This window comes from Fonsecaea multimorphosa, assembly GCF_000836435.1.
Source record: "Fonsecaea multimorphosa CBS 102226 unplaced genomic scaffold supercont1.3, whole genome shotgun sequence".
NCBI lineage: Eukaryota > Fungi > Ascomycota > Eurotiomycetes > Chaetothyriales > Herpotrichiellaceae > Fonsecaea > Fonsecaea multimorphosa.
In genome coordinates this window covers 1,947,847-1,975,619 of record NW_015971637.1, presented here as the reverse complement: position 1 = coordinate 1,975,619, position 27,773 = coordinate 1,947,847, and the positions used below count along the sequence as shown (strand labels likewise).

Genomic DNA, 27,773 nt, shown 5'->3' with positions numbered 1-27,773 from the left:
CCTGCAGGACCTACTTTGTACACTAAGGGTTCGCAAACACACCGGGCTTCAGCCTCTCGGCATTGTCCCTCCACAGCGCCTCATCCAGGGCATCGCGCGACTTGGCCCATTTCTGCATGGCCTTGAAATCTCGACACGTGTGCGTGACTTGGAAGACCGGTTCGAGTTCTCCATTCGGCCGGTGGGTGGTATGGATTTCTGGGACGGGCGTCATGTCGGCCTCGCACATTAGACTCTGCCGGATGGAATCGATGCAGTGTTCTGTTATACATGGTCAGCTTTGTCTGAGCCTGAGGCCCTGGAGAGGAGAGGCGGCTGTCCGTACGGATATGCGGCTTGAAGCTTGGTGTGAGTTCTTCCGGGTAGTACTGGATGTATACTCCGCGGCGAATAATGTCCTTTTGGTGGTCAGTCACGAATAACCTGGCAAGGGCCGCAGGCGAGAACGTACCAAACAGTGCAGATTATGGAAGACGGCAGGGCTGCGAATTCAGGTCAGCTTTCCTGGGCAATGGGCTCTGATGTATCCTGAGACAAAGCTTACACAGCCTGATAAAGCCCCGTGTACGGATCAGTATACAGGTGAGCATCCGGTGGCACCTCTGCAAAGGCCCCGTCATTCCCGATGATTTCGTCGACCTCCTCTCTTGTCAAGAAGATATCCGTTGCTTGAACAACATCAGTCACTTGATTCGTATTACTAAACTGGCGAAGCTTTGGGCAACTCACTAGAAATGAGCGCTTGCCAGGCGGCATCGATTTCAGGACTGGGAATGCCACCGTAGTCTGGGATTGTCGGGTCGATTTGGCGGATGAGGTGGCTTGTTTCGTCCCACTTTAAACCTCCCGAGAACTTGACCTGTGTTGTTCTTGCAGGGACTTCCCGTTGTGCGATCTCTAACCTCTCTCTCCGTTGGTAAACTTGATAACCAAAAAAACCCCCACAAAAGTTTGGCAGAGTCTGGGGGACATTTCACTGACCAAGATCCGATGATCCCCAATAACCTACTGGGACGCATGTTTTCGCCCGATAGCGCCAGTGTTGCAAAACCAACGTGAATAACAAAAATCCAGAAAGTAACCAAGGAAATGCTTGCTGCAGTTGCGCACACCTTCGTTTCTTTGGGCGTGTGTATTTGAGTGGCTCCTCAACGTCTGAGAGGTCGCGGACGGTGTCAGAGCTTGCTCTCGACGCGATTGATTCAGAAGTATCCTCCATGCTCGTCGTGGATCTGTGGAATAGCCTGCAGTGGAAGATTGATGCTATCACGGCGCACGACGTACTATCTCCAGCGACCGCACATCGATCGGTCTTAGTTTGAGGTCTGTTACAGGCATGTGTGCAAGACATCGACATGCTGATGACACTATGCTCAACATGGCTCTATGGAGAAATATCGTGCTGCTGTTGATGATGTGAGCAAGCTCTTTTCATCAGTTTGAGGCTTAGTGCAGCTGCTGAGATCAGGGGGTTGTTGTAAGCGTGCGGAGATGTGAGCATTGGGCTAGTGAGGCTCCACTGGGACGCCTGATGCGGCGCCTTCAGCCTCGTGGTCAAGCGCTTTAGGGGTGAAGCTCTCTGCCACCGTCAACCAGGTCGCAAGTTTGCCATTCTCCATCATGCGTGTAAGAGTTACAGACCTTTCTCTTGGAAGAGGACGGCTTCACTGACTGAGAACATAGGAACTCCTCGTGCCCTCACAGGGGTATCGCACCCTTCAAGAGCATCCGCCGGAAGATGACAAGGACATGATGAGCGACCTGGAACAGACATCTCTCATGAAATCAGACTCTATAGAGGACATAGAGGACACAAAGGCCAGCTTACGTAGCTCACCTGCTTTTCGAAGGCTGTTGTTATTCGCCGGCATGCTCGCCTTAATCGCTTGCACAGCCATCGTCTTCGCTTCTGTCGTGCCCTTCAACGGCATCGTTAGCAAAAGGAAATGGGATCTACCTCCCCCAGAAACGCATGTCACGGGCGTTTCAAAGTTCAACGACCGCCCGCATCCCTGCGGCAACTCATCTGCTGAAGCGCGGGCGCTGGGCTGCCGGTTCAACCAACTGACATGGGCCTGGCTGCCCCCAAACTGCCCCATGTACGCCAACGACCAATTCGTGCAAGCGGAAAAATGGGTGTATTGGGAAGACCTCGACCAGACAAAGCCGGTCGATGACGACGTGTGGGAGGAGGTGCTCGACGGGGATCGAAAAATATTCGCCGAGCTGAGAGAGCATGCGACACATTGTGTATATCTTTTCCTGAGTCTGTCTCAGGTGATTCGTGACGGCACACCGTACTACGATAAGATGGTGGAGTACAGGCACCACGAGCATTGCGCCAACATGCTTACTGGGTTGCTGAGGAAGTTGCCGGAATGGCACGAATTGAACACGTTGGCAGGGACGGTGTCGTTCGACCAGTATTGCCCGTAGTCAAAACCATTTAACTCCGATAACCCATAACTCTTAGTAGGAAGACGGGGATATTGGGCCAGCTGTTGGCGGTTTATTAGGCTCTATACGAAATAATAATTTCCCGTTGGGAGACTCCCTTCGAAAACATCCCTCCACAAGATCAGTGAGTCTGATTCAAGGTTTCATCGAGGTTGCCCGCTCCAGCACGCACAACACTAGGACTGTAATGTTGCCACTTCGATGGTCAGGCCGCCTTCCTCCTCTTGCCCTGCGTGCAGAAGTGTGTCTACACAAACGGCCATCGTGACTTTACGCTTTGCGAGCATACACACTCAGATCAGAACAATTGTGAACATCATTCTACTTCTATCCCATGATTACGGCATGTGCAGTTAACGTGAAGATACCACAATGAATGTCAGATTTGTCAACAGGGTGATATTGTGCAAAGACTAGCTTTGAATGATCGCCGAAAACTGGTGACCTTCATGTCTTCTTCTCCACATCTATCAGAGCTATCTCTGGCAATTCAGCAACAGTTCTACCATTTTCTCGCTTCCTGATTTGACTGCAGCTATGATGACGCTGACTCCGTCCACATCCACGGCATTGATATTGGCCCCAGCTGCGAGAAGGACCTCGGCCGCCTCGGAATGGCCGTGGGACGCACAATGATGCAGCGGCGTCCGCCCTCGCTCATCCCGCGAATCGACGCGCAGGCCAGTACGGAGGAGGATTGAGAGAATTCGCGCTCGGCCTTCTCTTGCCGCCAGGTGCAGTGCTGCACTCCCCTGCACGGTATCCTGGCACGGTAGCGACGGTACCGTTACCGGTACGGACTCCTCTGAGGGCGTCATTGTGGCCGTACTACTGTGATTGTTCAAGAATTCGAAGCTGGAAAGATCCATGTAGTCCACAAAGGTCTGGTCGGACAAGGGTGTTTGTACAGCGTTGAAATTGGCAGGGTCGTCTCTGAGTTTGAGGGGAAGGTTTTGGTTGGGCGTCGTCGTGGTCACTCCTGTAGTCGTCGCACGCCCTTCACTCAGGTCGTCTTTTAGAGAAGGAAGACTGGTGCTTCTCAGGTTTCGTAGCTCGAAAGGGCGAAGGCTCCGGGTCCCTTCCTTTGAGATACCGGCCGGAATGGTGGGTGGGTTTTCTTGAGAAGTACCGTGGCTGCTGTCGGAGAAATTCAAGGAGTCCATCACAATGTTCTGATGACAATCCTGAGATGTTGGAGTGGGTGCATCTACAACCTGAGATGCTTCGACATCATGATTGTTTTCAAGACCTCGACAGTGGCTGCACTCGGGACATCGTGGCTCCCCCAATTCGAGATCCACCGCATCACTGAGCAATTGACGAGCTTGTTGTGCAAAAGTCTCGAGCATTTTTGTTCTGTTGGCTATCTTGTCTCCTGGTCCGAGCTGGTCAGTCATTCCGGAACGGCAACAGATAGAGTCAGGACAGTTGGACTCACGATACCTTCGTTGGGCTATTCTGTTCTGCTGCTTTCGCCTTTCCCCGGGACCATTGTCTCTTGCTCTGGACTGAGCTCTCTCCATTACTGCACCGCTTGTACTGGAATGCGTGCGATTAATGATCAACAATCAAATCGCCTAGTAATGATCCGCAGGCCAGGTATTCAAATCTGTGAAGGATTGATAATGAAAACGGGGGATGAGTGGGGGGCTCTCTTCTGGAGGTACTGAAGATGGCAGGGCTTATGGATGAGTAAATAAACGATACCTTCGCGCGGAGAAAAGTCGTTTCGAATAGCTTCTATACATGAACAGGTGCTCCTAAGCTAGGCCAGTATGAGCGAACATTGTGACAGCGAAATTTGGGATCGTGATCCTTCCCAGCAGCCGCTCGACCAATCCCCTTTAGGCGTGATGGGCAGCGCGGCCAGCAATCCCCCTTTTTACTGTGATCAGCAAGCAGCCTGGACAAACCCCTCTTGCCGTGGTAAACAACAGCATGGAAATCCCCTAATTGCGGTAAGCAGCGCGCCTTCAGCAAGGATCGCATCTGCGGCTGTGCGACGTGTCAAACACCTGTGAATGGCTGTGCAGTCCGGTGGTGGGAACTGATATAACTTTTACAAGTTAATCCTACGAATATTACTGATGTGGAGTATGCAAGAAGGAAGAATGCCGTGTTCTGTTACACTGCTGCAACACTGCCTTCCCGCAGATATATAGTGTATTATTGGCTTGACTCCTACTCCGGAGCTGGTGCAGCTAGTCGCGTGATGTATTAATACCTGGCCAGGTACCACTACAGAGCCATATTAGTTTCTAAAATCTGAGTGGTGGGCATATGATCAACAAGCGGTAAGGCAGAAAGGGCTAGCTTTCACCATGTCCAGATCCTTAGTCAGACCCTGACAAGCAGATCAGGGGACCATACTCTTAAACGAGTGTATGGTTTACCCAGACGGGCTAGGTAAGGCCCAGTGGGCGGTTTCAGGCAGAGTGGTGGGATTCGGGTGCATCTGAGCCTTCTGCCAAGCGAGATCGTCTTTCGAAGGGGCCAGAAAACGGATTCCTAAGTCCTCGATCAGCGCCTCAAGTCTCTGGTTCCAGCCCCAGGGCGACTGTTGCAAGTCAGTTGTGACGAGTGCTCCTGCTTGAGATTGACATCTCGGGGCCAATCATGTACTATAGGTGTATCCCAGGTGGAGGACAAAACTTGTAGCCTTGGCTCGAAGTAAGCTGACGTTTATGCCGTGTATCTCTTACGTCCGTATTCGATCGTTAGCTACTAGTAGGAAGACATTGGTAACGGGCATCTTCGCACGACATTGGACAGTTAAGCTAAGTTCATGCTTGTTTGGCATTGGCTTTTGTCCCACACGATGCATTGGAATAGAGAGTAACTCGTACAGGTACGAGACGGGCCGCCCTCCGATAAGGCTTAGGCCGAAGTAACGTGGAGAATCGGCTCCTGGGGCCTTTTTTGGTGTTTTGTTTTCCCCCAATTCCCCGAGTTCTAGCCGGAACTGGTGACAAACCACGACGCATTATCCACAACCCCTCGAGCCCTCCAAATGGATCGTGGTACAACTAATTGTCGAAGACCAGGAAGGCAGGTGGTGCGAACTATACTCGTGGGGGCCAAGCGGCTTTTGCGGCCGTCATGGTGGAAAAGGGGTCCGTCCCGTACGAGACGGTTACATCCTCGATGTGGGCTGGATCGTGCTGCGACTCATGCCGCACGGACAAGAGCCGTTCAGTGACAGGTACCCACCAGGCGTGTGCCACGGAGCCGACGGCTCAGACATTACTGTGTATACCGAGTACGAGTAGTCCAATTAAAGTAGAACCTAAGCTTTGTCCACACAATCATCTCGCCCCTGGGAGCGATAGCGGTAAGAAATGGGAAACGAAACAAATGGCCCCCAAGATCAACCCAGCATTGCCAGGTTGAATTCCTGATTCGCTTATATAATTACTGCGTAAGACTCGTTTCCAGATGTGCCTCGGCGAGGGATCCTTCATCTGCCGAGACGTGTACCGGTAAGAGGTACCTCGTAAGCTTGTTACGATTAGGTAGGTGATCTAGCCCGTTCTGGCAAGTATAGACATCCTCCCAAAAGAAAGTATCCCGCCTATTGGTGCCCTAGGTCGTGCAGTCGAGACTACGAGGAACATCTCGCAGGAATAACTAAGTTCGTGGCAAACTTGGTATTCACCACTGCTCGTATGACACTCTACTCTTTTGGTCTGCTTATCTCGGAGCCGCAGACTGATCCCACGACCACGCAAGCTGTAGCACAGCACAGTAAATTGTGTTTGGCTAAAGACCCACACCACCACTCCGAGGTAGCGGTAATGCCAGCTTACTTATCGGCTTCACCGTTAATAAGGACCCGGATTCCTGCTTTGTCCGACCCTCCTCTTGGCCAGTATCCGTCCTTTTGAAGACTTCCGGTATCAACTCGCTCTCCATGTTCGTCCTCGATTACAAGGCGCCATCGTCGTCGAGTCTGATGTGGACCCATTAGCATCATGGCACCGTGATCGCGGCAACGTCATGCTGATCGCGGAGCGATGCTCTGGTTGCGGTGCTTCTGACACAGGACGAGGGCTGTGACATTGGAGAAAACAAAAGGTACCCGAGGACACGTAGTGCAAGATCTTTCCCATGCGGTGTATCGTCTCTTCTATCATTCTTTTCTTCTGGGCCAAAGCCCAGCAGCATGCGCAAGCGGCTTCAAGCCCTGTTGGCAGAAACATCTCCAGCGAGCAGATGATAAGCCGTTTTGCTAGTGCTGTATTTGCTTCTGTTAGGACCCAGAGTGCCACGTCGCCTTAGCTGCGGATGATCGACATACCCTCGCACCTACCTGTCAATTGTTGAAGCAAGGCCCCCGAGCTGAGAGCTTCTGTAAGCTGCTTCTTCTTGTTCTCATTGCCACATGAAGCATGAGATCTGCTCAACAAGATTTGGTTAGGAGCGAGGATTGCGTAATACCAGGAACTCGTGTCAAGACCCGGTAATCGAACGCGAAAGGCCCCGCCCACCGTCCGAAGAAGACTGCGAGATGACGCACGTCAACCAGCTGTGTTATTGCCCCATACTTTTGGACGAGTACGTAGCTGATACAGCTTTTTACGTCGCTGCAGGAGGACTTTTGAAGGTAACAAAGCTGGATGATTCCGAACATTGGCTGCCGGTTCCAGGCGGCTCAACTTGCTCCGACTAGACTACTCGTGGTAAGTGCAGCGAGTTGCAGTCCATAGCGATCAGCAGCTCATAACAGACTCCATAATTAGTCGGAAGGATGACTATTTTTGAAAGTTGACAGTGTTCAGCGCAGTTGCCGAGATCTGCGCTCCTTGGTCCTTTTTCGCCGAGGACCAACATTCTTGCTGAAGCAAGGACAACCAAATGAGAAACACGACGAGAGTCGTCCCGCCAGCCGTTGTCCAGTAGTCCCAAAAACACTTCTCAGTCATAGGGGATTCTGGTGCGCCCCAGTGGAAGAAAGCGGACAGCAAAAGACAAAGTGCCCGTGGTGCGGCGATCAGACGGATTGTCCTCCAACCGGTCGGATTGTGTCGTCAAGCACAAGCGTCTACGAGATATGTGGGCCTTGTCGGCGCTGCTTCTGAAGAGGTGGGTATTGGGATACAACCAAGGGTATACGCAAGTCAACAATAGCTTGCCCACATCAATGCTGCTCTCGAACTGCAGTCACATTCAGAACTATCTTCACCGCTCTCGCAGTCTTCGCAGTCCTCGCAGTCCTCGCTTTCAATTAGCTCGACATCTCCTTTCGGTTGTTCTCTGTCCTTTTTCCACATATGAAATGTCCTCATCAAATTTGTGGGTGCTCACTATGGGACCAGTTGGTGTGGCCTAGGTTCGAATAGGTCTATATAAATCACCAATAACAGGAAGTCTTAATGCGACCACCCAAATATTATTTATGAACCTTTAATATTTGTACTTTTACCATTTGCTGGACTGCGCTCCTACCAGCTTGCCGACAGTGCTAACGGGTTGTCTTTGTTAAATACGACGCGTTGAAGGGAATATGTTACAAATCGTATCGGTGACTTGAGCTTTGACACGGTCACATGGCACTCTCAATGGGTCGCTCGTACTCTTGTAGCTAGGCAAAGCTGCCTCACTTATCAAGCTGCCCTGGTTGAATCCGCATACTAGGCGCAAGACCCTAGACACTCAAGCAAGTCTTAGCTGGAAGACCCATATTGGTTCTCAAACTTGGTATATCCAACGCCCTTGACGAATGTCTGCATCCATGGCCCCTGTGTCTTGTCCTCCGTGAGCTTCCAGTAGAGTTGTGCATGCGCCTCACCATCAACCTTATATTTGGCCGTCCCGTCCGCTTTGCGTTCGTCGCAATAATAAAACCTACAATTCTTAATTTCCCTCCACAAGCGAGTCATCGTAGGAGCATAGAAGGCTTACTTGAATCCACGGTCTTTGTACGCAGCTGAAGCAGCCCACATCATATGGGCGCCGGCGGACTTTCCGACGCCTTGGTCGAGAAATGACGGGATGATGGCAACATTCAGGATGTTTCCAGTGTAGATGAACGTCTTTGAAGTAGAATCAGGGAGTTGTGCAAAGCCCAGAGCAGCTTGTTGCGCGGCGACAAAGGCGCTCGTGACATTGATTGCCAAATCTCGATTGAAAGCGGCTAGCGGAAGTGCGAATGCGTCCTGAGGTGGTGTGAGCGTGGAGGCGGAGACTGCGGGTTTGATTTTCAGCAGGAATTTCAAAAGCATTTCTCAGGGGCTTCAGGGTTTACCATTATAAACGACAACACTTGGGATCCCAAACACTGTATGGACCCTTTTGAATGCCTTGACCACATCGTCGGAGTTGGCGAAGTCACTCGTGATGTTCAACTGATTGTCCGTGCTAGCTGCCTCGTCCAGTGATCGCGCAGCGAGCGCAACCTTGTAGCCCCTTGATGCAAAGGTCCGAGCCACTGCCTGGCCGATATTTGGTCCTGCTCCCAGGATCAGGATGACTGGGGATGTGCCGGGCATGGTGCCGAGTGGAGGGAGAAATTAGAGTATTCGGGTTCAAGCGCCAAGCCTTTCGTCCGGTAGTATATAGATCGACAAAGATGTTTATTACGGCTATCCAGGCCTCTGAGAGTTATTTAAGTAAGATTCGAGAGGGTGACAATAGCTCCGGCAGCATTTGTAATCTAGATTGAATTTACGCGGGGGCAGAACGGCGAACCGCACGAAATCGCACGAAATCGCACCGGCCATCGCATCAGTATAGGTCGAGCAACAAGTCGCACCAAGTCGCACGAAACCGCACCGGTTTTCAGTATAAGCCAAAACACAAAGCAGCATCAGACTGCAAGGACCAGCTGAGCACCGAATGACACCAATCGCACGAGATCGCACCAGCCATCGCATCAGCATAAGCCGAGCACCAACCGCACAAAACCGCACCAGCTATGGCACCAGCTACGACATCAACATAGACAAAATTCTTAGTAGCAATTCCGTATAGTCAACTCTCTGATATATATAAGACGTAGGTTCTTGTCAATCTGAATTCGACGTCCTGTGTGACCCTTTACTTCAACAGCCTACTGCTAATTTACTGGATATGTCGGCCGACACACTCTCGCTTGCAGGGAAGACTGCTTTGGTGACAGGGTCTGGCAGAGAGACTGGCATCGGTGCCGCTATTGCCAGAGCCTTGGCCAGGAACGGCGCGTCGGTAGCGATTCATTACGTGTCGGAGGACTCCAAGGCGCGAGCTGAGAAGGTAGCGAGCGACATCAGCAAAGAGTTTGGCACCAAAACCACCGTCGTACACGGAGGGGTGGAAAGCTACGACACTGCGAAGAACATTGTTGAGCAGATCCTGAAAGCATTTGCTGTCGATCACATCGATATTCTCGGTATGTCAATGGCTGGCTGGCGTGATGCTTTCTTTCCGGACTCGTTGGGACAAAAGCTGATTGAATTCATTCTGTTTTCAGTCAACAATGCAGCAATTGCACGCAACACACCTCTCATGGATGTGAAACAAGACCAGCTCGAACATGAGTTCGCCGTCAACGTCTTTGGCATGATCTATATGACACAGGCTGTTGTTGGCGTGGGTCGAATGCCGCAAGGAGGCCGCATCATCAACATCGGGTCCATCGCCTCCAAGGTTTTGGTCCCGCCCGCTGTCTATAGTACGACAAAAGCTGCAATGGATGCCCTGACAACGCTATGGGCTGGCGAGGTAAGCTTTCCTTTGGGGTTCTTCCACTCTCTACCGCTCAACAACCATCTAATGAAACGTCTCGACAGCTTGGCAAGAGCCACGGAATCACCGTCAATACACTCGCCCCGGGTCCAGTTCCAACAGACATGTCCAAAGAGTATCTGGTGAACCCTGATGGGTCTCCCACCGCGCTTCAGCAAGCTATGTATGCGCAGACGCGAGCTGCGGATCGCCTTGGCTCGGTGGAGGACCTGGCTGATGCTACGCTACTGCTGGTGTCAGAGAAGAGCCGGTGGATCACTGCACAATTTATCTCAGTAAGCGGCGGAATTACAGGGGCGATGTAATCTGGGGTTTAAATAGACGCGACTCCTTCACCAAATCGATGTGGCCAAATGTTTTCGCGTGCCCTCCTCTGGTGTCGCAAAGAAACCCAAATGTCTTTCATGCTTCGACTTATAACTCTGAGAACAACCACCAGAAAATAAACGATGGCTGACACATGTCCTTACACCTGTCCAAGTTCTTTATAGATTTCTTGAATGCTGCCCGAAAGCTCGCCGCTGGTGAACACGGTTAAATAGTCAATTTGGATTATTATCGTATTCGACTAGCCCTGGCTAGCTAACTGCCAAAGTCAACAAACTGCTATCACCAGTTACTTTAATCGCCGGTGAGGTCTAGAGAATCTAGCGCTTGAAACTTACGAGAGCGGCTGGCGAAACCTTAATTATGAGCGTGTTGTGATGGATGAGAACGAAGAGCAGATTCACCCACGGACAACGGAGGAACGCAGGTCTCAATCAGCACAAAAGATCTCCGAGCTCGCTTCCTATCAACACCAGACAAAGGCTCACGTTTGGCGCAACTCTCAAAGATGATCTCTGCAGGCTAGTGAGGTTCCGGATGAAAGAAAGTATTGATCGACCTACGTAATGCTTGATGCGATCCCATGGAGCTCGCCGAAGCCTTATCGTCAGCCAATCAACTCGGCGAACCCTCATCCTTCCAGGTTCCTGGTGCCTTCACACTATCCCAGTCAAGGAATGTGGTCGTGTGCTCGATGGGACGTTACAATCAACCGTTCTACCGTTTGTGCCGAACTGATCAACCTGTTGTAAAGCTTAATGGCGGCCTTGAATGAGAGAGTCTGGTTCATTTAAAATGGCATTTGAGCGATCCGTGCAGGCCAGGGGAGCTCTACTTCTTCCTCTCAAGCTTCCCTCAAAGCTTGGAGCTTCAAGAGTCAAGATTTGCAAGTTCTAGCCAACCGCGGTTATCAGATCCGTGGAACGAATTCTTGTCAAGATGAAGCTCCCACTCCTCTCTTCCTTGGCAGTGGTGTCCGCCCTGTCCGGCGGTTCTGCGGCCATTTCGATCCTCATGGGCAACGACGACGGGTTCGGAAGCGCACAGCTTCGTGAGTTCTACCGCTTCCTCAAGGCCGACGGACACGATGTCGTGATCGTCGCCCCGGTCGATAACGAGAGTGGTCAAGGTGGTCGAGCCGTGTACTCCTCCTCTGCGAACCTGACAACCGCTTCTGAGTTCGACCTGATTCCTGCGGGAGCTCCAGCGCTGGGCCGCGACCCATTAGATCCGAACATTTGGTACTATAACGGCACACCCGCCGCATGCACCTTTGTGGCCTTGGATTATGTGCTCCCACTGTACTACGACAACAAGACGATCGACCTGTATGTGGGCGGGCCCAACTACGGGACCAACGTGGGAAGTTTTCTGTACACTCTGAGTGGCACAATGGGCGGCACATACGCCGCCGTTGGGCGAGGTATCCCTGGTATCGCCTTCTCCGGAGCCAACAGCGAGCAGCGGTCATATACCTGGATCAATGCCACGACAGCCTCCGGTCACCCTGACCCAGCGACCATCCAGGGCCGCCTGGCTGCCGATGTTGTCAGACAGCTGGTGAATGGGACGAAGTCGGGCAAGAGGCTAATGCCCGTTGGCTATGGGTTGAAGTAGGTTTTATGTGAGTGAGTTGAAAGAGAGAGCAACAACTAATTTGCAACCTCAAACAAAAAGTGTCAACACCCCGTTCATCACCTCTTTTACCAACGCCTCGTGCGTCGCCCCACCATTCATCCAGACTCGCTTCTCCGGAGGCGGCTTCACTGATTCGGCTCTGTACAACGCCACGACGGGCACATTCCATTACGGTAACTACCTTGGCTCCGGTGTGAATCGCTGTATCAACGGCAACTGCGCCCTGCCTGGCGAGACCAACGTCGTCGACCAAGGCTGCTACGCTTCTCTCTCCGTCTTCTCCGTCGACTACGACGCTCCTTTGGGCAAAGACCAGACCGATCTTCGAGTTGCTATGGAGCCGCTCGTGGTATTCCAGGATCCGACCGTCAAGATGGCCGTCAAGACTCGTGGAATCTTGACAAGTACGTGGTTCACCTCCTTGTTTTGAGAGTCCGAGCACTGATATTTCTCCCCTCTCTCACAGCGAAAGAACTTGAGGACAGCCATCCTCTTCGGCACGAGTAGCCTCCAAGGGGTCATGCTCAGACTTCTCATACTTCGTGTGACCTCATCCACAGGCGCAATTTCAGCCTGCCAAGGCTGAGACCTCAAGTCTCTTTTTGTTTCCACTGCTAGCGAACATAGTGGCATCTCGAGCTGTCACGAGAGAGTAGCGCAGATCCTTCGCGGCTGGGGAGTGGTTATTGACACTGAAGGACGGTGCCAATACTCAAATACTTTTCAGAAGGCTTCAGACGGTGGTCACACGTGAGCAGTGTGGAGAACTATGTGATGAAATGCGGACCATCTGTGCGGCTGGTATACAATGATTAGCAATTTCTGGGTATCCCTCGATAGCAGGCGATGATAGTGATTAAAGAGAGACAGAGTCGTTACGAAAATTTGACTCAATATGCACACAATAGTCTACATACTGCCCTAGAAGAAATGAACTAGCCAGAGGAGCATGAAGATGTGACGCTCGTAACAGTGTCTTCCTGAACCAGGAGCTTCCAGAGCTGGAAGGACGACGGTGTATTCAATCATGGAAGCGAACTTAGACGGATTGGAAGTCGATAGGCGATTTTCATTATGACCAGGCTGGGGCGCACCTCACAGGTAAGTTGTAACACGTAGCTTCTATGTACGGTGATTTGACACTTCGACGTTAGCATTACCTTCCTTTGCTTCAAGTGTACTTTGCCTGCTAAGGTGCAGTACTGCCGGTCGAGATTTTAGTACGATCGGCGACTGACAACTCGTCTGAGTAAATGGCCCTGCCTTACGCAGGCAAGTCTCTAGCCTCAGGCCATCATGTTGCTCCCGTGGCAAGTCCGGCATCTGCGACGGAATCGAGAGCATCCTCGCTTTGGCACATGAAGCCGACATGGCACTAGTAAGATCAGGCCGATAATGAACCCCTTCCGTCTTTGTGGCAGCCAGAATATACCAGCAGGAACTGCCGAACCTTCCATGTCCAGGGCAAAAGGGAGAACGGCAAGGAATAATGCGTGGGGGTGCCCGATCCACAATTGTTTGGTCGTTGAAAGCGGGAGGCCAAAAGTCCTCACACAAAGAGCCGCTGGTTGCCTTTCGCATCGGCCCGTTGTTGCCTTCAGGGATCGTCTCCACCACGGTCCAGTCCTTCTCCTCCAATCAGGCTGAGGGCTATGCTAGAGCTGCAAGAGATTCCCAGAGGATATACCTAGACAGGCTGTTGGAGTGAAGCCTTTCTTGTTGCCTGGTGGCTGACAGGGGGCGTGGTTCGCATGGTTCGCGCAAAAGGAGCGACAACTTCCCACTCACCGCAGTTCGCGGGAATCGGCATGCATATGCTGGAAAATGTCGGTCAACTAAGGTGGCTGCTTCATTTCGAGCCCCCTCTCGAGATTGTTGTCCCTAGCGTCCATGTTTTGTGGGTATTGAGCGCTTTCGGAATCGTCACTGGCACCTTACTATGTACCATTGGTATTCACACCCTGATTCTGTCAAAGTTAGAACTCGCAGGTGAACCGTTTCTGTTCCGTCTTGCGGGGACTCGAAGGCAATGGCGCACTGGCTCTCACAGTTGAACAAGCGACGGCGCGGGGGCATTGAGGCATGAGATAAGTACGAGTATACACAGGAATATGATATTCCAATGAACAAAGAACAGTAGTTTGTTGATGCCATTTGGGTGTTGAACTCGAGGTTTTGCAGGCCAAGGCTGAGGGCCCCCATTCCGGGTTGGCATGATCTCGCAGGAAAGTAAATCCGCACGCCGGGCTGCAAAGCCGTCTCCAATTTGCATCACGTTCAGCTTCGCTCTTCAATTACCATCTTCTGTCATAATGTCACCATTCCCTACTTACAAAGATCCAGCACTGGCAGGGCATGCTATCATCTCCAACTGGCCAGGGGCTTAGGGTGCTCCCTCGCCTTTGCACCATTCAAAAGGCGCACCAACAAAGGGTAAAGCATGATATGTCACCCAAAAAATCGTCGCAAAACCACCTCAACACCAACCCGATGGACTATGGTTCGCATCATGTTACCAGTTCCATACTAACTGGCACAAATACCTCTCGAAGCAGCTGCGCTCCCCGTACTCACACTCATATGGCGGAAACGGCGGAAGTGATGCCTGTCTGCTGCGATCTATTGTCGTCACTCCAAACTTCCTTCTCCACGCCCGACGTATCCAACGAGCCTGTATCCTCCTTCCCATCAAGTGGAAACATTGACTCCGACTTCTCTTTCCATCTCCACAAGGTTCTATCATCATCGAGGGTGAATAGATATGCCGAATCGGACTGTGCGAACCAGCGTTCTAAATGATCCGGAACCTGATTGGACAGAAAGCCTGAAAGGAGGGACGGCGTCAATAGGGTCTGAGTATGACATGGCTGGCGCTCAGGTGCCTGTTCATGCACGTCATACCCGGCAATATCAACCAGGGGGTACGACGAGGGCTCCAAGCCCATAAAGCTTCGCAGGATGCGTGCGACATCTTGGACGAGGGACGCCTTTGCTTCTGCCAATTGCCCAAGAACACTATCCTGCTGCAAGTCTTCAAGGTCGCTTCGACGCCCCAACAAGCCCAAGAACGTGCTTCCTGGCGTCATCAGAGAAGCCGGCTCAGAGCCATCTGACCAAACCCTCGAGGGAGAGTTTGTTTCTCGTCCATCCCTTCCACGATGAGTGTATTCAAAGTTTTGAGCCACGGCTGTGTGGTGACGGAGCGAGCATTTAATAGGATGCACAAAATGGTTGTCAAATTGTGCCCCGAACTGCGGAAGCCAAGTTGCACAAAGGGGTTGCGCAGGAAGAGAAGGTGGATTGTGCAGAGGAGTCATCCAATCAGGCAGTCGATCCATTTCCGAATAGTTAAGAAGGCCCAGAAGAAGACTGTGGAGCTGTCAAACAGATGTTGAAGCAAGATCCTCTCTCGTCGTCCCTCGTCACAAGGGCATACCGAAAAACAGGTTCACTCTGTCGATACAACTTGCACTGCCGGCCTTTAAGTACTCCATGCAGGCCACTTCCCAGGAACTACCCAGGATGATCACAATTCCGGACACCATTCTTTGAGGGGCTGTCTGCCACGGTGTTACGACAGTGTGATGTGAATCCTTCTTCATGGGGAGAGCTCCCCTGCGCCAAAGATTAATGCTTCTGGACATTTCTTCTGGATGTGAAGACGAATCCGATAGGCGACGCCGATTAGCTCGTGGGGGTGGGCACTTCGGAACCTTGACTTTGCATCCGCGGTCAGCCACTGCAGCCCAATTTACCTAAGGACAATTCCCCGGAACATTGCCCATTGGAGGCGGTGCCGTTTGCTCAGGTCCCATGCCTCGCATCGAGGGTCTCCCACCTCGCCCCGTCCCTAGACCTGGAGAGGGGAACCGGTACATCTTCACAGAGGAACAAGGGTCCAGCAGCTGGACAGCAGCACTTGCTCCTCCCTACGCTTACCATCATTTTCAGCGTCACGTCGATTCTCCGGCTGCTGATCAACATCCGCGATATACGCTAATGGAATCCATGCACGGCTTTTCAGCCTGGTCATGAGCGATGCCGGATTGATCATAGGAAAACCTGGAAGGCCTCATCCCCGTTGTGGTCTGACTGCTAGAACGCATGCGCTGAGCTTTCTGCTCCAGCCCATTGCTCGTGACTTCCGGGCCATTTCCGCTGATGCCCGTAATTATCCTGGCTTTGGGCATTTAGCCAGATCCCAGACGCCACAGCACATGATGATTTTCTCACACCCTCTCCCCTTCCTGTACAAACGGCCAAATTTGGAACCAGTCCGGGCTTGCAGACTGCTCCTTGGCCAGGGCTGTCTCTGCCTTATTTTGAGACCCCATTGGACGCAAGCTGCGCATGGAAGTGTGAGAAGGGTTGCCAAAAGAGCTGCCTTCCTCCCCTCGGCTCTTTCAGAGGTTGTCGATAGTCACACGCCGGCATAACTGAACTCGAACTCGTTAACCTTGACCTTTCCTGAATAAGGTTTACCGCTGATGAAGTCGAGAAGCATGTTCCTCAATGTCAGCTGCCGGCTTTGAGGAAGATATTTGACCACATTGGCAATCCCGCTGGCACGCCAATGACAGTCCCGCAGGTCCAGTTTTTGCAGGGCATCTCGCACCATCATCGTGCCGGCGTTCACCAGGCGCGGCTTTGCATCGCGATAGTTCTGGCACATCATCCAAAGCAAGTCGGCCTCTGCTTGTTGTTCGCCCAGATCATGCTCAACCAACAAATCCTCGATCATACCGATATATGCTTGTATTGCGACTTTCAGTGCCATCATCTTGGACACCACTTTTAGGTGACCCTGCGCTTCCAAGACTCCGTGCACTCCACACATGATCGATACAAGAATTAAGACGCAACGCTGCTGCGCGACAAATTCATCAATGTCGCTGTACACACTCACATTCCTACCTGTTGTCTCGCGGAACAGGAACTCACGCAGCCTCAGGTCGTCGCCAACATACGGCCCTTTGTCCTTCAAGTGCAACAACTGCACATCTCTCCACATCCGATCGACATCCCTCAGGAGAGACTTGAGCCATCCAAGTCGCATATTAGCATCCTCCTGGCCCCACATCCAGCTCGCTTCGGCGTCTCGATAGATTCCCTCGAACCACAGAGCCTGTTCCTCTCTCAGACGATCATGCAGACCGTCCTGCAGGCCAATTTGGCGGATGATATCCCTACCGGTTCTAAAATGCAGCACCGCTTTCTCGCGTTCCCCGTACCGTTGCTCAAATGTTGCAAGGCTGATGATGGAAGTCAATATCAGCTTGAGATCAGCGCTGGAGCCACGTTCCACATTCTCCCGAAGAATACTGATCGCTTTAGTCTGATGCTGCAATGCCGCATATTCCAAGGCTTTTTTTGTGGCCGGCGTGATGTGTTTGGGATTCATGCGTAGCTGATGCAGCGCTGAACGAGCCATCAATATGTGGAAATGAGTCAGGCATGCGCCCGCCTGATACTCCCATGATCCCTTGATGGATGGTTTGATCTTGGGAGACAGAGCATAGGCAGTTTGCCAGTAGCTGTCCTGGCCGTAGAAATGAAGTAGCTGGTTTGTGACTCCATCGACCGCAATAGGCAGCGTTTCAAAAGGGTCGACGAGGCATGCTGATATGGCTTTAGGTACGGGCGGTTTCGGGCTATTGATGAGCTGCCGAGATCTGGTAGTGCTGGTCCTGGGCGAGGTCGTATTTCGAGCCTTTTGCGCCTTGGTATCTACGGCAGCATAGGCCAGTTCATCTTCGGAGGTATCGAAGTCATCTGTCTCGGAATCCGTTCGCGGGGTGTCCGTACCATACAAGCTCGATTCAGACATAGCTGCAAGCCAAGCGGACTTCATTCAGAGCTCTTACATTGCCCTGTTTCGGCTTGATACAGGTCCCTTTGGGATTGACAACCGCAGCGACCACGAAGTGGGAAGGAGTCGAAGAATGTTTCAGAGGTTGGGCAGGACAAACGGTGTGCGCGTCTTCCTATGAACCCAATCAACCAAGGTGGGCGCTCGCTTGCCCGTGTCCGAAACGGCCCAACGAAACGGCCGACTTGGGTCAGGCCACGACGCCTGACGGTGGTACCCCGCTTGGATTTGTCGTAGCTTCGAGACGTTTCGGTCGACGAGCGATACCAGCCACTCGTTTGGCTTTCTAAACGTTCCGTGTCTGGGACTTGGCCAAATGCGCGCACGTTGCTAGCCCGGACTGAGAGGATCCCGACATTTTGAAGCCCGAAGTCACCCCAATCTGGAGATTGAGGCATGACGATCGTTGACTAAAGAGCCGGGGGCCTCGCTTAGGTAGAGAAGCGCCCCTGATGGCCTTGGCGGTCCATCCCTCTACCTACCTACCGAGCGACCTAGGTACCTATGCTGACTTGAACCCCTCTAGCCGACCTTTTTACCGGTTTGTCCCGTCTCATCGCAGCGCCGTATTGCGCAAGAGCCAAAAGTCCAGGGGCAAGCCTTTTCACTATCGAGGAAGCTTGAGCTGAGGTGAGGGCCTCAGCAATCGCACAGCGCTTTTGACTTGATAGCCAGGCCAAGGCCGCCAACGCCAAAGCGCCTGAGAGGCTCTTAACCGTCCTTCTGGAGTCAGGCGTCAGAACTCCTGCAACCCCGCTCTACCGAAGTGGGGTTCTCATGACAGTCGGATCAAAACCAAGCTGTAAGGGCTACTCTCCACCTTGACAACGATGGATTCACGCCGAAAACAATACCTGGAGTGCAAGAAAGCAGATGAGGCTTGCAATGCCTTGATTGAAACGTTGATCCACAGGATTGACGATATGCAAAGAAAAAGCGGGCAGAGACGTATTTATTTATGTGTATGTGCGTATGGCACCAGTGCCCTCGGTAGGCATGCCTGTAGGGAAACTCGGGCGCTCTTAGGATGGTACAGTGCTGGATGCTTAAGCTCGCCGAAGGTGTCGAGTGCCTAGGTACGTAAACACCTGGTAGGTACCTAGGTATACGAGTTTCACGTGAGGGGTCAAAGGGCGCGCAAAGCCAATGCTTTTACTTCCCCTCAACAGGTTCAAACCCCAAGAAACAAAAGCTAGAGAGATTCTTCAGCATATCATTCAAGCCCGCTCGCTGCTAGGACAACAAGTTTTGCCAGGCTTTTTCCTTGTTGAATCTGAAGTGCGCCTAGGGACACACACCCGCCAGCCGGCCAATTTATTGGGGGAAGCAAAAATGGAAGGACGCTGCCAATGCGGCCAGATCCGTTTCACGACACCGCTCCCTCGACCCTTGGAGCTGTACATCTGCCACTGCACGGAGTGCCGGCACCAGTCGTCGTCGACATACGGCATGACGGCCATCTTCCCCTATTTCGACATTCGGCAGTTCGCGCCCCATCCGGGCGCCATCGCCGTGTACGCGCGCCCCAACTCGCAGGGCTCCACGGAAGGGTATTTCTGCACCGGGTGCGGCAGCCGGCTCGTCCACGTGCATGTGTCGCGCGAGGGCAAGACTGCGCCCATGTTGAGCGTCAAGGCCGGGTGTTTGGACGGGCTGACCAAGGAGATGATGAGGGATGCCGTGCATATTTGGACGAGGTCCGCCGTCGTGGATGTCCCGCCGGAAGCTGTGCAGTACGAGGAGGAGCCGCCTGGAGGGAGTTTTCAAGAGGAGTGAATGGGGGGACGATTGAGTAGGTAGGTAGGTGAGTGATTGAGTGGGTGAGTGGTCGGGGCTGACTGTTGCGGCGGCGTGCGAGGGGCGTTAGCGAAGAATGAGTATGAGTCGAAGCAGACCCTGCGTTGCGCTGCCTTGTCCTTTCCAAGGCGCGAACGTTCGACCCTTCGTTGTCTCTATCGTGAGATCCACAGCGTGAAGGTGTCAGATCGCGCTCTGTTTGTTTCCCTTCCGATCATGTCTCGGTCTCCAGCTGCGGCGCATGCGCTAGTCGCGGCGTCTTCTTCTTCTTCGGCGCTTGTCCTTGTCCTTTCCCCTAACCCTCTCCCTGGCTCTGTACACCGCCGTCCCCCCCGCCCCGACTCTCTCGCTCGTGCTGGCGTTTGAGTTTGCGTTCCGCAATGTCATATTCATCCTCGTCCTTGTCCTTGCCGTCGCAACACCAGCAGCACATCAGCATCAACCAATTCACGAGGTCGAACATCCCTTTATCCCTTCTCTGCGTGTCCTGCGGGATTCCAGCGGCTGGTGATTCAGTACTCAATGTGATGATGGGTTCATGGCACGAAAGAATCCTGGGTGAAAGTGTGCGGTCTGAGGTGAATAGATAGGAAGATGTTAGAAGAGCTCGCAGAAGAGAATGCACAAACGTACCTACTGACTGGCTTGTGAGAGGAAATGTTGAAGTCTTAGTGTACTTACTAACTATCAGGGCAGGGGGTGGCTGTGTTTGTGAATACAGAATGGATTTCTCCAATATTTTCGTTTCAATAGGTCAGGTAGGGGAGAGAGTCAAGTTTCAGGGATTTGCTGTTCGAGTCATTGTTGAATGGGCCCTACCGGCGTGCGCCTGTGTCTGCGTTGTGTGGAGTGAAGTGAAGACTACCCTTGCCTTGCCTCACCTCGTGCAGCCTTGTGGGGGAGTGACAAAATGGGGCTCCATTCCCACGTCAGCCTTGCGGGTTTCAGCTGCCCGGATAAAGTCCTCCTTGGCACGACCAATCGAGGTGCATACAATAATAAGAAAGATACGCGAGCCTACCGCCATCTTCCATTCCGAGATCGTTTGACCGGTATCTTCCTACCCTCACTCGCGACGCGGACAGTGAACTTGAGCAAGGGAGCTAGTTAACTGTCAGGCCATCTCGTACGCTCGAGCACAATCCGCCGTTCGTGCCAGCATGGGTTGGATCTCTGACGGGTAGTAGGTGACAGGGCAGTCAGCATCGTCCTGATGTGATGCGATGCGATGCGGTGGGAACAAGTTGTCAGCTTAGCCAGGGGCTGCAGATCACCACATAGTAAGTAGATCAGCGCCAGACAACATGCAATACGACTCGGGGGTGTGGAAAGGACAGGCGGAATCATCGCAGAGTCGTCCAGACTGGAGACCGGACTAGGGAATAAACATTATGTACTATGCTCAACAAGTCTCGCCGTGTATGCTCGATTGCTTGCTGTGAAATCCTGTGAATTCTATTGCGTACTCGGATTTGAGAATGGTCGTGATGCCCAAAACAAACGCCACCCCTCCTCCTTCTCCTCCCCGTTTTCTTCCTTCAGACGTAAATGTAGCAGAAAGGCCCCGCGGTGGTCCACAACGCGTCCTGGTTCTCGATTGTCTGTCCCAAACTTCCCATGATGATCGGGTCTGTCAGCTTTCCGGGCGGGCTGTTGACGGGGTCCAGCGTCGAGGTACCACCGGCAAAGGCGCTCCTCCTGTCCTGGGGGTCCTGGTTCTGCCAGATCCACCAAGTGCGGTCGATTTGCGCGTGGTGCAGGAAGAACGTCGGCTCAGCGGGCGAGGAGAAGATGTCGCCGCCCGGGTCGCCGCCGGTGGTGAAGTGGCCGGCTGTGTGGACGCCGTAGAACCCGACGCTGAAATCCCCTTGCATGCGGTTCTGGAACGACAGGATGTCGTTGTAGTTGGTGAGGAGGTCGTAAGAGTCCGAGTCCTTGGTCCAGTTGGAAGACACCCAGGATGAGATGTCGCGACGGAGACACCGGGGGTTGTAGGCGAGAGGGTTGGGGTTGGAGTAGTTGATGATCCCCGGGACATCCAGGGTCGGCGCAACGGGACCCAAGTTGACGACATAATCCTTGAACGGCCCCGTGGTCACGCAACCGCCTCCAGAGCCAGGAGGAATGCAGTTCAGATCCGTGGGCAGGGCTTCAGTGCAGCCGTGTGGCGCGTAAGCACCGTTGCCTGACATGCTGTAGTCGCTGCCGTCGAATAGTGGAGAGTTGAGAGGGTCAAAGGCGTACTTTCCCCAGTTCCAGTACGGTTGATACCCTGTGTAGCCACACTCATTCCGCAGCGCTTGCTCGAAGTTCCAGGTGAAGGTACGATGCCACGCCAGGAAGTTTGCGGTTCCGTGGATGGATAGTGTTTGGTTGATATGCACGGCAACAAAGTCGTCGTAGCGCGATTTCGCCCCTGCCGCGAAACTAGGATCCTGCGACGGCTTCGACATCAAGCACAACTCAGCATTGATGTACTCAAGCCTTTCTTCCTTTGATAGCGTGGACCATTCTCTTCGCACCGCCGCATTGAGCAAATTGCAGCTTCCCCCAGAGGGATTCGTCAGCTCGTAGAATGCCAGGTTGACAAGACCTTTGGCCGCCAGAATATCTGTCTCGAGGGTTGAGGCCGGTATGAAGACCGATGCGGCAGACGTATCGGTTTGGCGCTTAGACAAGCTGTGTTCCACAGGCTCCGGTGCCATCCATGGTGCCGCCCGGGTACCCCCGACGGCTAACAATGCCGGAAGAAGAAATTGAAGATGCATGGTGTAAAAAGCTCTCGGGCACAAATCAATAAAAAGGAAAAAGTGGTTCAAGGAAAGTCGAGAAAGTCAAGGGAGTGGACGGCCGATACCTGAAATCAGGAATCGATCCAAGTGGTACGCTTGTCGCGGAGGCAGAATTCCCTGGAGAAGAGAGAAAAACCTGGATCCTGGCGGCTCCCCTCGGTTTATAAACAGTCCCTTTTAGACCCCTATCACTGCCACGAGGCTGTTAGACGGCCACGCGAGATGCTAGACAGGGGAAACAAGACAGAGGGCCTTGAAGCTGTGCAATCGATAGTCCGTCCAAGGCCGCGCGTAAAACATCTCGGGTATTTAAGAACTATCGAACACTCGTCAGAAGCCGGAGCGAAGGTCTAGCGCAATATTGTCGAAGAGTTCCAGTTAGATAGACGACCGAAGCAAGGTGTACAAGCACAAGAGGGGAAAAGCTCTGGGCCTCAATGGGCCAAGTGGATAGGATGTGTGAGTGGTCTGTAGCTTGATGGAGCTTTGTGCCGATCCCTGTCCTTTACGGAAGTGGTTGCAATGAATTGATTTCGGCAATTGGATCACAATGCAATGCAATGTGTTGGCGAGGGCCTGGAAGATTGCAGGTGTAAAGCCCTCATACTGGAGCCATCACTCGCCACACCGACCGTCCGAAGAAAGCTTCAGAGTCGGTGCTGTTTTCAGGGTTCTAGGGTTCCAGGGCCCTGGTTGAGGGCGAAACCTTTTGGCTCTTCTACCCTATTTCCACAGGTGATGAGGCTGTACATATGCCTTGGGGATTCTTGGATTTTGACGGCAGATCCGCGATCCATTGAAGCTCAGAGGAAGAGGGGGATTGTCCGGTGGATGGGGCCCATCGGTTGGAGGACAGAATGACCATGTTGGCTAGTGGGAGCCTGTCAAGTGGAGGGACGCTAAAGACACGTCCTGGGGTAAGATTACGGCCGCTAGTGCAGAGAAGGAATGGTTTGCATTGGCGTAAAAGGCTAATTCTAACCCCTGCCAACGTGGATTCCCACGAGATTTTCCCTCCGCCCTCTTCGCCCTGATCAAGGGACACCTTCTTGTTTCTATCGTTATGCCGCAAAATGCAAAACTGCTTGTTGGAAATGGAAGAAAGCTTCATGGTTTCAGACCTGATATCTCCTTCTTCTCCTTCTCCCAGTGGTTCTCCACGCGAAAAGAAGCCATGGCCGAACTATGGCTCTGAAAAAGTATCCTTCGCTTTTTTGTGCGCCGACACGCCGATAAATCCCTAGCTCGGTTGCATTTTTCTGTCTCTCCTGGCCTAGGGGCTATCGTGCTACAGTGCAACCCTGTAAACGAACGTCCAAAGAAAATTGAAGCATAATCCATGCAAAACCCTGCCAGCCACCAATCCTTTGTACCACTCTTGGCTCAAAGGCCCAGTTAGTACTCGGTGTTGCACAACGTCAATGCAAAGGAGAACGCCTCAGCCAAATGTCTCCGCCCTCCCCGGCGCCACCTTTATACCACAGCGGGCAAGAACTCCTACAGCCACACGGCGATCTTTCCTGGATAAGGCCTTGGATCACTTCTATTATGCTGAAGTCACAAATCGACTACAAGTGTTTACGGTAGGAGGAGCCTTTAGGTCCACGATTCACCTTCTCTGGCAGAGTACAGTACGGAGCGCTAGAGGTGTCTGTCCAACCCAAGAATGCACCGGTGTCCAACATCCACGTTCTCGGTAAGTAGCTCTACCTTGGTGCTCAACTAGATCCCACACAAGGCACAACAACCATTCCACGAGTAACAAAATGCGATGACACACTAGCCCAAAGGTGACTCCGATGAATCTTCGAAATGGTATAGCTACGAAGACGCTCAACGCTAAGGCTTCAAATGTCGGCCAAAATGGCCTGCCCCCGCCCAAAACTCCTCCGTGCCTTGAAACCGCAGAAAGGAAGGAGGTTGACAGGAGAGGCTCCATGTCTACATCCAGAGACAAGCGAGCTCAATGTGAGGTACCCTTTCCAGCGTGAAACTGCAAAGATCTTTAAATCCAGCTTGGCCCGTCAATCTCGCGTTATCCAAATGTCACGGCTCATCTCCTACTGTCTCGCCTGGATCGTTTGATACTTGATACACTCTCGTCGACGCCATGGTCATTTCGGGCCTTTTCCAACTTTTTGAGCGCCAGTCTGCTACTCCCCCTCCGCCCCAATACAAGGATGAATCCAACGCAGGTGCCCTCCTCGCAATACACGGCACCTTTGGAGGCGTTGCCATCCTCGCGGTTCTCCTTCGGCTCTACGTGAGAATTTTCCTACTCAAAAGCCTCGGGATTGACGATTATATTATGGCTGCTGCTGCGGTTAGTGATCCATATAACACTCCTTTCACGCCAGGCATATCTCTGACTCCTGTTTTCCTGTTAGATTTGTGAGATTGGCGTCATTGTCTGTTTCGTGGGCGAAAGCAATGCTGGAGAACTCGGGCGACATCCAGCGCTTGTCAGCCTACCCGATGCAACTCTCTTCTCACACTGGCGTTTCTTCCATTCAATCATCATCATGGTTGGCATTAGCCTTGTCAAGATCTCGATTGCATTCTTCCTGCGCAGATTCGTGCCAAGCAAATACTACCAGCGTTTTCTTCTGGGATGCATTGTCTTTCTCGTTGCCTTTACGATTTCTTGCGCTGGTACCCTCATTTTCAACTGCGGCACACGCGTCGATGCGAATTGGAATTTCGCTCTACGGACGACCGGTCAAGCCAAATGTTTCAGCAATAACACCTTTACGAACATCGGGATCTTCAACAGTAGCATCAACATCGCAACGGACGTGCTTTTTGCGCTGCTTCCAATACCAGTGGTGTGGAGACTGCAAGCAAATCTGCGGACGAAGCTGACCTTGTGTTTCGTACTAAGCTTGGGGCTTTTCGCTTGCGTCTCCAGTATCATCAAAACAGTCAAACAGGCTCATGCTCTGGCAGACCCTGACTGGACCTATCACGATGCCTTCTTCATGTGGAACAATATCGAGTTCAACATCGGTATTTTGGCTGCTTCTCTACCTTCGTTGCGTCCTCTGTTCGCCAAGGTACTCGGTGTCACCCAAAAATTGACGTCGAGCAACAGTCGCAATCGGGCAAATTATGGATACGACGCCGATGGACTCGCCTATGGCAAAAGCAAAAACGACAAACGTTCTTCTCGCAAACCCGCCAGCCAGTACTACCAATTCGACTCACGACAATCGACAGAGCTGGGAGAATTGCAAAGAGGTGCTAGCCAAAAAGGGCCAATGGTAACCAGCACGGTAACCGCAGGCGACGACGACAGCGACAAGATCATGTTGGAACAGGATGTTCATGCTGTCACCACCGACACTCAATGGACGAAACCCATCCATGGAGCAATCACGAAAACCACAACTGTAGAGATCTCGAGATATTAGCTGGAGGAACGGGCTCCATCACGATCCACATCACGCACCCAGACGAGCAATGCATGTGTTGGACGAGCCGAAAGAGCTCCGTGCAAGATTATCTGTCCGGCAAAAGGAATAAAATAGGGCAACGGGACCACGAGTTGAACGGTCATGATTACACCCGGAGGCTCTTCGAGCAATTGACTCCAGACCACGTCCAAGGGACTTAGTGACGAGCGTAGCAGCAGTATTACCTCGTCTTCGTATATATTGTACGATATCTTTCAGTATCAATATGTATATATATTGTACATTGCCCAAGTTTCCCATTCCAAGACGGTGGCGCTGCTCTCGACCTTTTCTACGCACCGGTGACTGCTGATATTGCAGGTGTAGGTTGGTGGTCGGGCAACAAAGCATGTGAGCAGGAAGCGCGGAGTCTGTCGTTGCCGATCAAGCTTCGGTGGCTGGTAGCGAAAGCTTGTCATCACAGCTACTCTACTCCCCGGGGCTTTTCTCGGTACGCAAATCCCCCATTTTCACTGCGGCTTATGGGGGCTTGAAACGGTGCTCGGGAAGTTCCTAGATTCGAGAGACTGGGCAAGATTAGGGAATTGAACTCCTTTTGACATCCTCTCTAGAGTCACCCCTGGCTTCCACAACAGCCCAAAACACAACAACTTTCAAGATAGGGATCTCTCTCGTAAGTAATTATCATCACCGTTGCCGTATTCGCACCTATTAGGCCAAGGACAGTTCTGACGCCGAGCAGGCACTTCTCCACATCAGGTACGAGTTAGTCACCTTAGACTTGAGCAACCTTGACGCCAGCAATAGTCTCAGGTTGAATCTTTGCCCGTCCCTCCTTCCGCGGAGTTCCTGTGGACAGAAGGCGATTTAGTAAAGCTCCGTTGCACCTAGAGGCTTCTCGACCCGACAACTCCATATATAAAAAAAAAAGGAAAAATACAGTTCAGCGTTCGTTGTTTTACTAAGTACGGTGTGTACATCTCCGGTGGGGCAGGAGACACTGCTGACCTCTGGACTGCAGATGGCTCTCTTATTCGTTTACCATTCTTTGCACATGATTTCTAATTGGAAGGTACCTACCAACGGATGCCGCACGACGATTCCAACGGGAAGGATCAAAAACGAGTTACCAGCTTCGCACGCAAGAGCCTCTCCCGTTTTACGACTCAAACCCTGATCCTTGTGAACTGCAAACCGATGGTCGTTGTGCTACCTGCCTAGTACATGGACCTTGATCTTAGAAGGTAAAGCGCCGGTGCACCGGTAAGTGGATACCTATTGCATGGCTTGGTGCAACACGAGGACTAGTTGGATAGCAAGTCAGTTGAACGAGTCAATCCCGGTCACCTCGCAGGCATTTTGAAGCACAAGAGACCCGGTTCGGAATTTACCCATTGTCAAGATCGTCTACGGGGTAAATGATTTGCGGTCTCGTAGGATTCATTTGCCGCGATTTGCAACATCTGGCTCGGCCCTTCTGGCCTAGGCGATCATTGAAGATCATCACTAGGTATCGCTTCCACGAGAGTACCTTGTACCATGTGCGTTCAACGGGTCAGGGACAGTTCCTGCTCAGAAGATGGAGCACATCAGAGGAACCCTTCACGTTCTTTGAGCGTTGCCCACATTCTGCCAGGCCACCTAGGCTCAGACGAGCATTCTCGCAAAAATCTCGAGTCTTTCATCACCACCTCTCATCCGGACCAGGGGTCGTTTCCTTCAATTGTCCATGTACAAGGATCTCCATTCACCCTACGA

General features: G+C 52.3%; 11 protein-coding genes across 11 annotated transcripts; 5 read left to right on the top strand and 6 right to left on the bottom strand.

Moving 5' to 3' along the window:
• Positions 1–22: 22 nt before the first annotated feature.
• Positions 23–1,019, bottom strand: Z520_02526 (uncharacterized protein; the record flags this gene model as incomplete). Its single annotated transcript, XM_016773040.1, has 6 exons — positions 23–261; positions 326–398; positions 452–482; positions 545–668; positions 730–897; positions 1,010–1,019. The coding sequence occupies 6 exons, from the start codon at positions 1,017–1,019 to the stop codon at positions 23–25; spliced, it is 645 nt and encodes a 214-aa protein (XP_016636510.1).
• Positions 1,020–1,620: 601 nt separating this feature from the next.
• On the top strand, positions 1,621–2,436 carry Z520_02525 (uncharacterized protein; the record flags this gene model as incomplete). Its single annotated transcript, XM_016773039.1, has 2 exons — positions 1,621–1,626; positions 1,684–2,436. 2 exons carry the CDS (start codon positions 1,621–1,623, stop codon positions 2,434–2,436), a joined length of 759 nt encoding a protein of 252 aa, XP_016636509.1.
• Positions 2,437–2,933: 497 nt separating this feature from the next.
• Positions 2,934–3,806, bottom strand: Z520_02524 (uncharacterized protein; the record flags this gene model as incomplete). Its single annotated transcript, XM_016773038.1, has 1 exon — positions 2,934–3,806. One exon carries the CDS (start codon positions 3,804–3,806, stop codon positions 2,934–2,936), a length of 873 nt encoding a protein of 290 aa, XP_016636508.1.
• Positions 3,807–8,120: 4,314 nt separating this feature from the next.
• Z520_02523 (uncharacterized protein) lies at positions 8,121–8,945 on the bottom strand (the record flags this gene model as incomplete). The annotated part of the gene is made up of 3 exons (XM_016773037.1): positions 8,121–8,301; positions 8,359–8,641; positions 8,702–8,945. The coding sequence occupies 3 exons, from the start codon at positions 8,943–8,945 to the stop codon at positions 8,121–8,123; spliced, it is 708 nt and encodes a 235-aa protein (XP_016636507.1).
• A 580-nt stretch (positions 8,946–9,525) lies between these two features.
• Z520_02522 (uncharacterized protein) lies at positions 9,526–10,484 on the top strand (the record flags this gene model as incomplete). The annotated part of the gene is made up of 3 exons (XM_016773036.1): positions 9,526–9,823; positions 9,905–10,155; positions 10,224–10,484. The coding sequence occupies 3 exons, from the start codon at positions 9,526–9,528 to the stop codon at positions 10,482–10,484; spliced, it is 810 nt and encodes a 269-aa protein (XP_016636506.1).
• Positions 10,485–11,445: 961 nt separating this feature from the next.
• Positions 11,446–12,574, top strand: Z520_02521 (uncharacterized protein; the record flags this gene model as incomplete). The annotated part of the gene is made up of 2 exons (XM_016773035.1): positions 11,446–12,119; positions 12,184–12,574. The coding sequence occupies 2 exons, from the start codon at positions 11,446–11,448 to the stop codon at positions 12,572–12,574; spliced, it is 1,065 nt and encodes a 354-aa protein (XP_016636505.1).
• Positions 12,575–14,720: 2,146 nt separating this feature from the next.
• Z520_02520 (uncharacterized protein) lies at positions 14,721–15,230 on the bottom strand (the record flags this gene model as incomplete). Its single annotated transcript, XM_016773034.1, has 1 exon — positions 14,721–15,230. One exon carries the CDS (start codon positions 15,228–15,230, stop codon positions 14,721–14,723), a length of 510 nt encoding a protein of 169 aa, XP_016636504.1.
• A 1,334-nt stretch (positions 15,231–16,564) lies between these two features.
• Z520_02519 (uncharacterized protein) lies at positions 16,565–17,971 on the bottom strand (the record flags this gene model as incomplete). Its single annotated transcript, XM_016773033.1, has 1 exon — positions 16,565–17,971. The coding sequence occupies one exon, from the start codon at positions 17,969–17,971 to the stop codon at positions 16,565–16,567; it is 1,407 nt and encodes a 468-aa protein (XP_016636503.1).
• Positions 17,972–19,345: 1,374 nt separating this feature from the next.
• Z520_02518 (uncharacterized protein) lies at positions 19,346–19,789 on the top strand (the record flags this gene model as incomplete). The annotated part of the gene is made up of 1 exon (XM_016773032.1): positions 19,346–19,789. One exon carries the CDS (start codon positions 19,346–19,348, stop codon positions 19,787–19,789), a length of 444 nt encoding a protein of 147 aa, XP_016636502.1.
• A 1,559-nt stretch (positions 19,790–21,348) lies between these two features.
• On the bottom strand, positions 21,349–22,578 carry Z520_02517 (uncharacterized protein; the record flags this gene model as incomplete). The annotated part of the gene is made up of 1 exon (XM_016773031.1): positions 21,349–22,578. The coding sequence occupies one exon, from the start codon at positions 22,576–22,578 to the stop codon at positions 21,349–21,351; it is 1,230 nt and encodes a 409-aa protein (XP_016636501.1).
• A 2,134-nt stretch (positions 22,579–24,712) lies between these two features.
• Z520_02516 (uncharacterized protein) lies at positions 24,713–26,012 on the top strand (the record flags this gene model as incomplete). Its single annotated transcript, XM_016773030.1, has 2 exons — positions 24,713–24,925; positions 24,990–26,012. 2 exons carry the CDS (start codon positions 24,713–24,715, stop codon positions 26,010–26,012), a joined length of 1,236 nt encoding a protein of 411 aa, XP_016636500.1.
• Between the last annotated feature and the right edge of the window lie 1,761 nt (positions 26,013–27,773).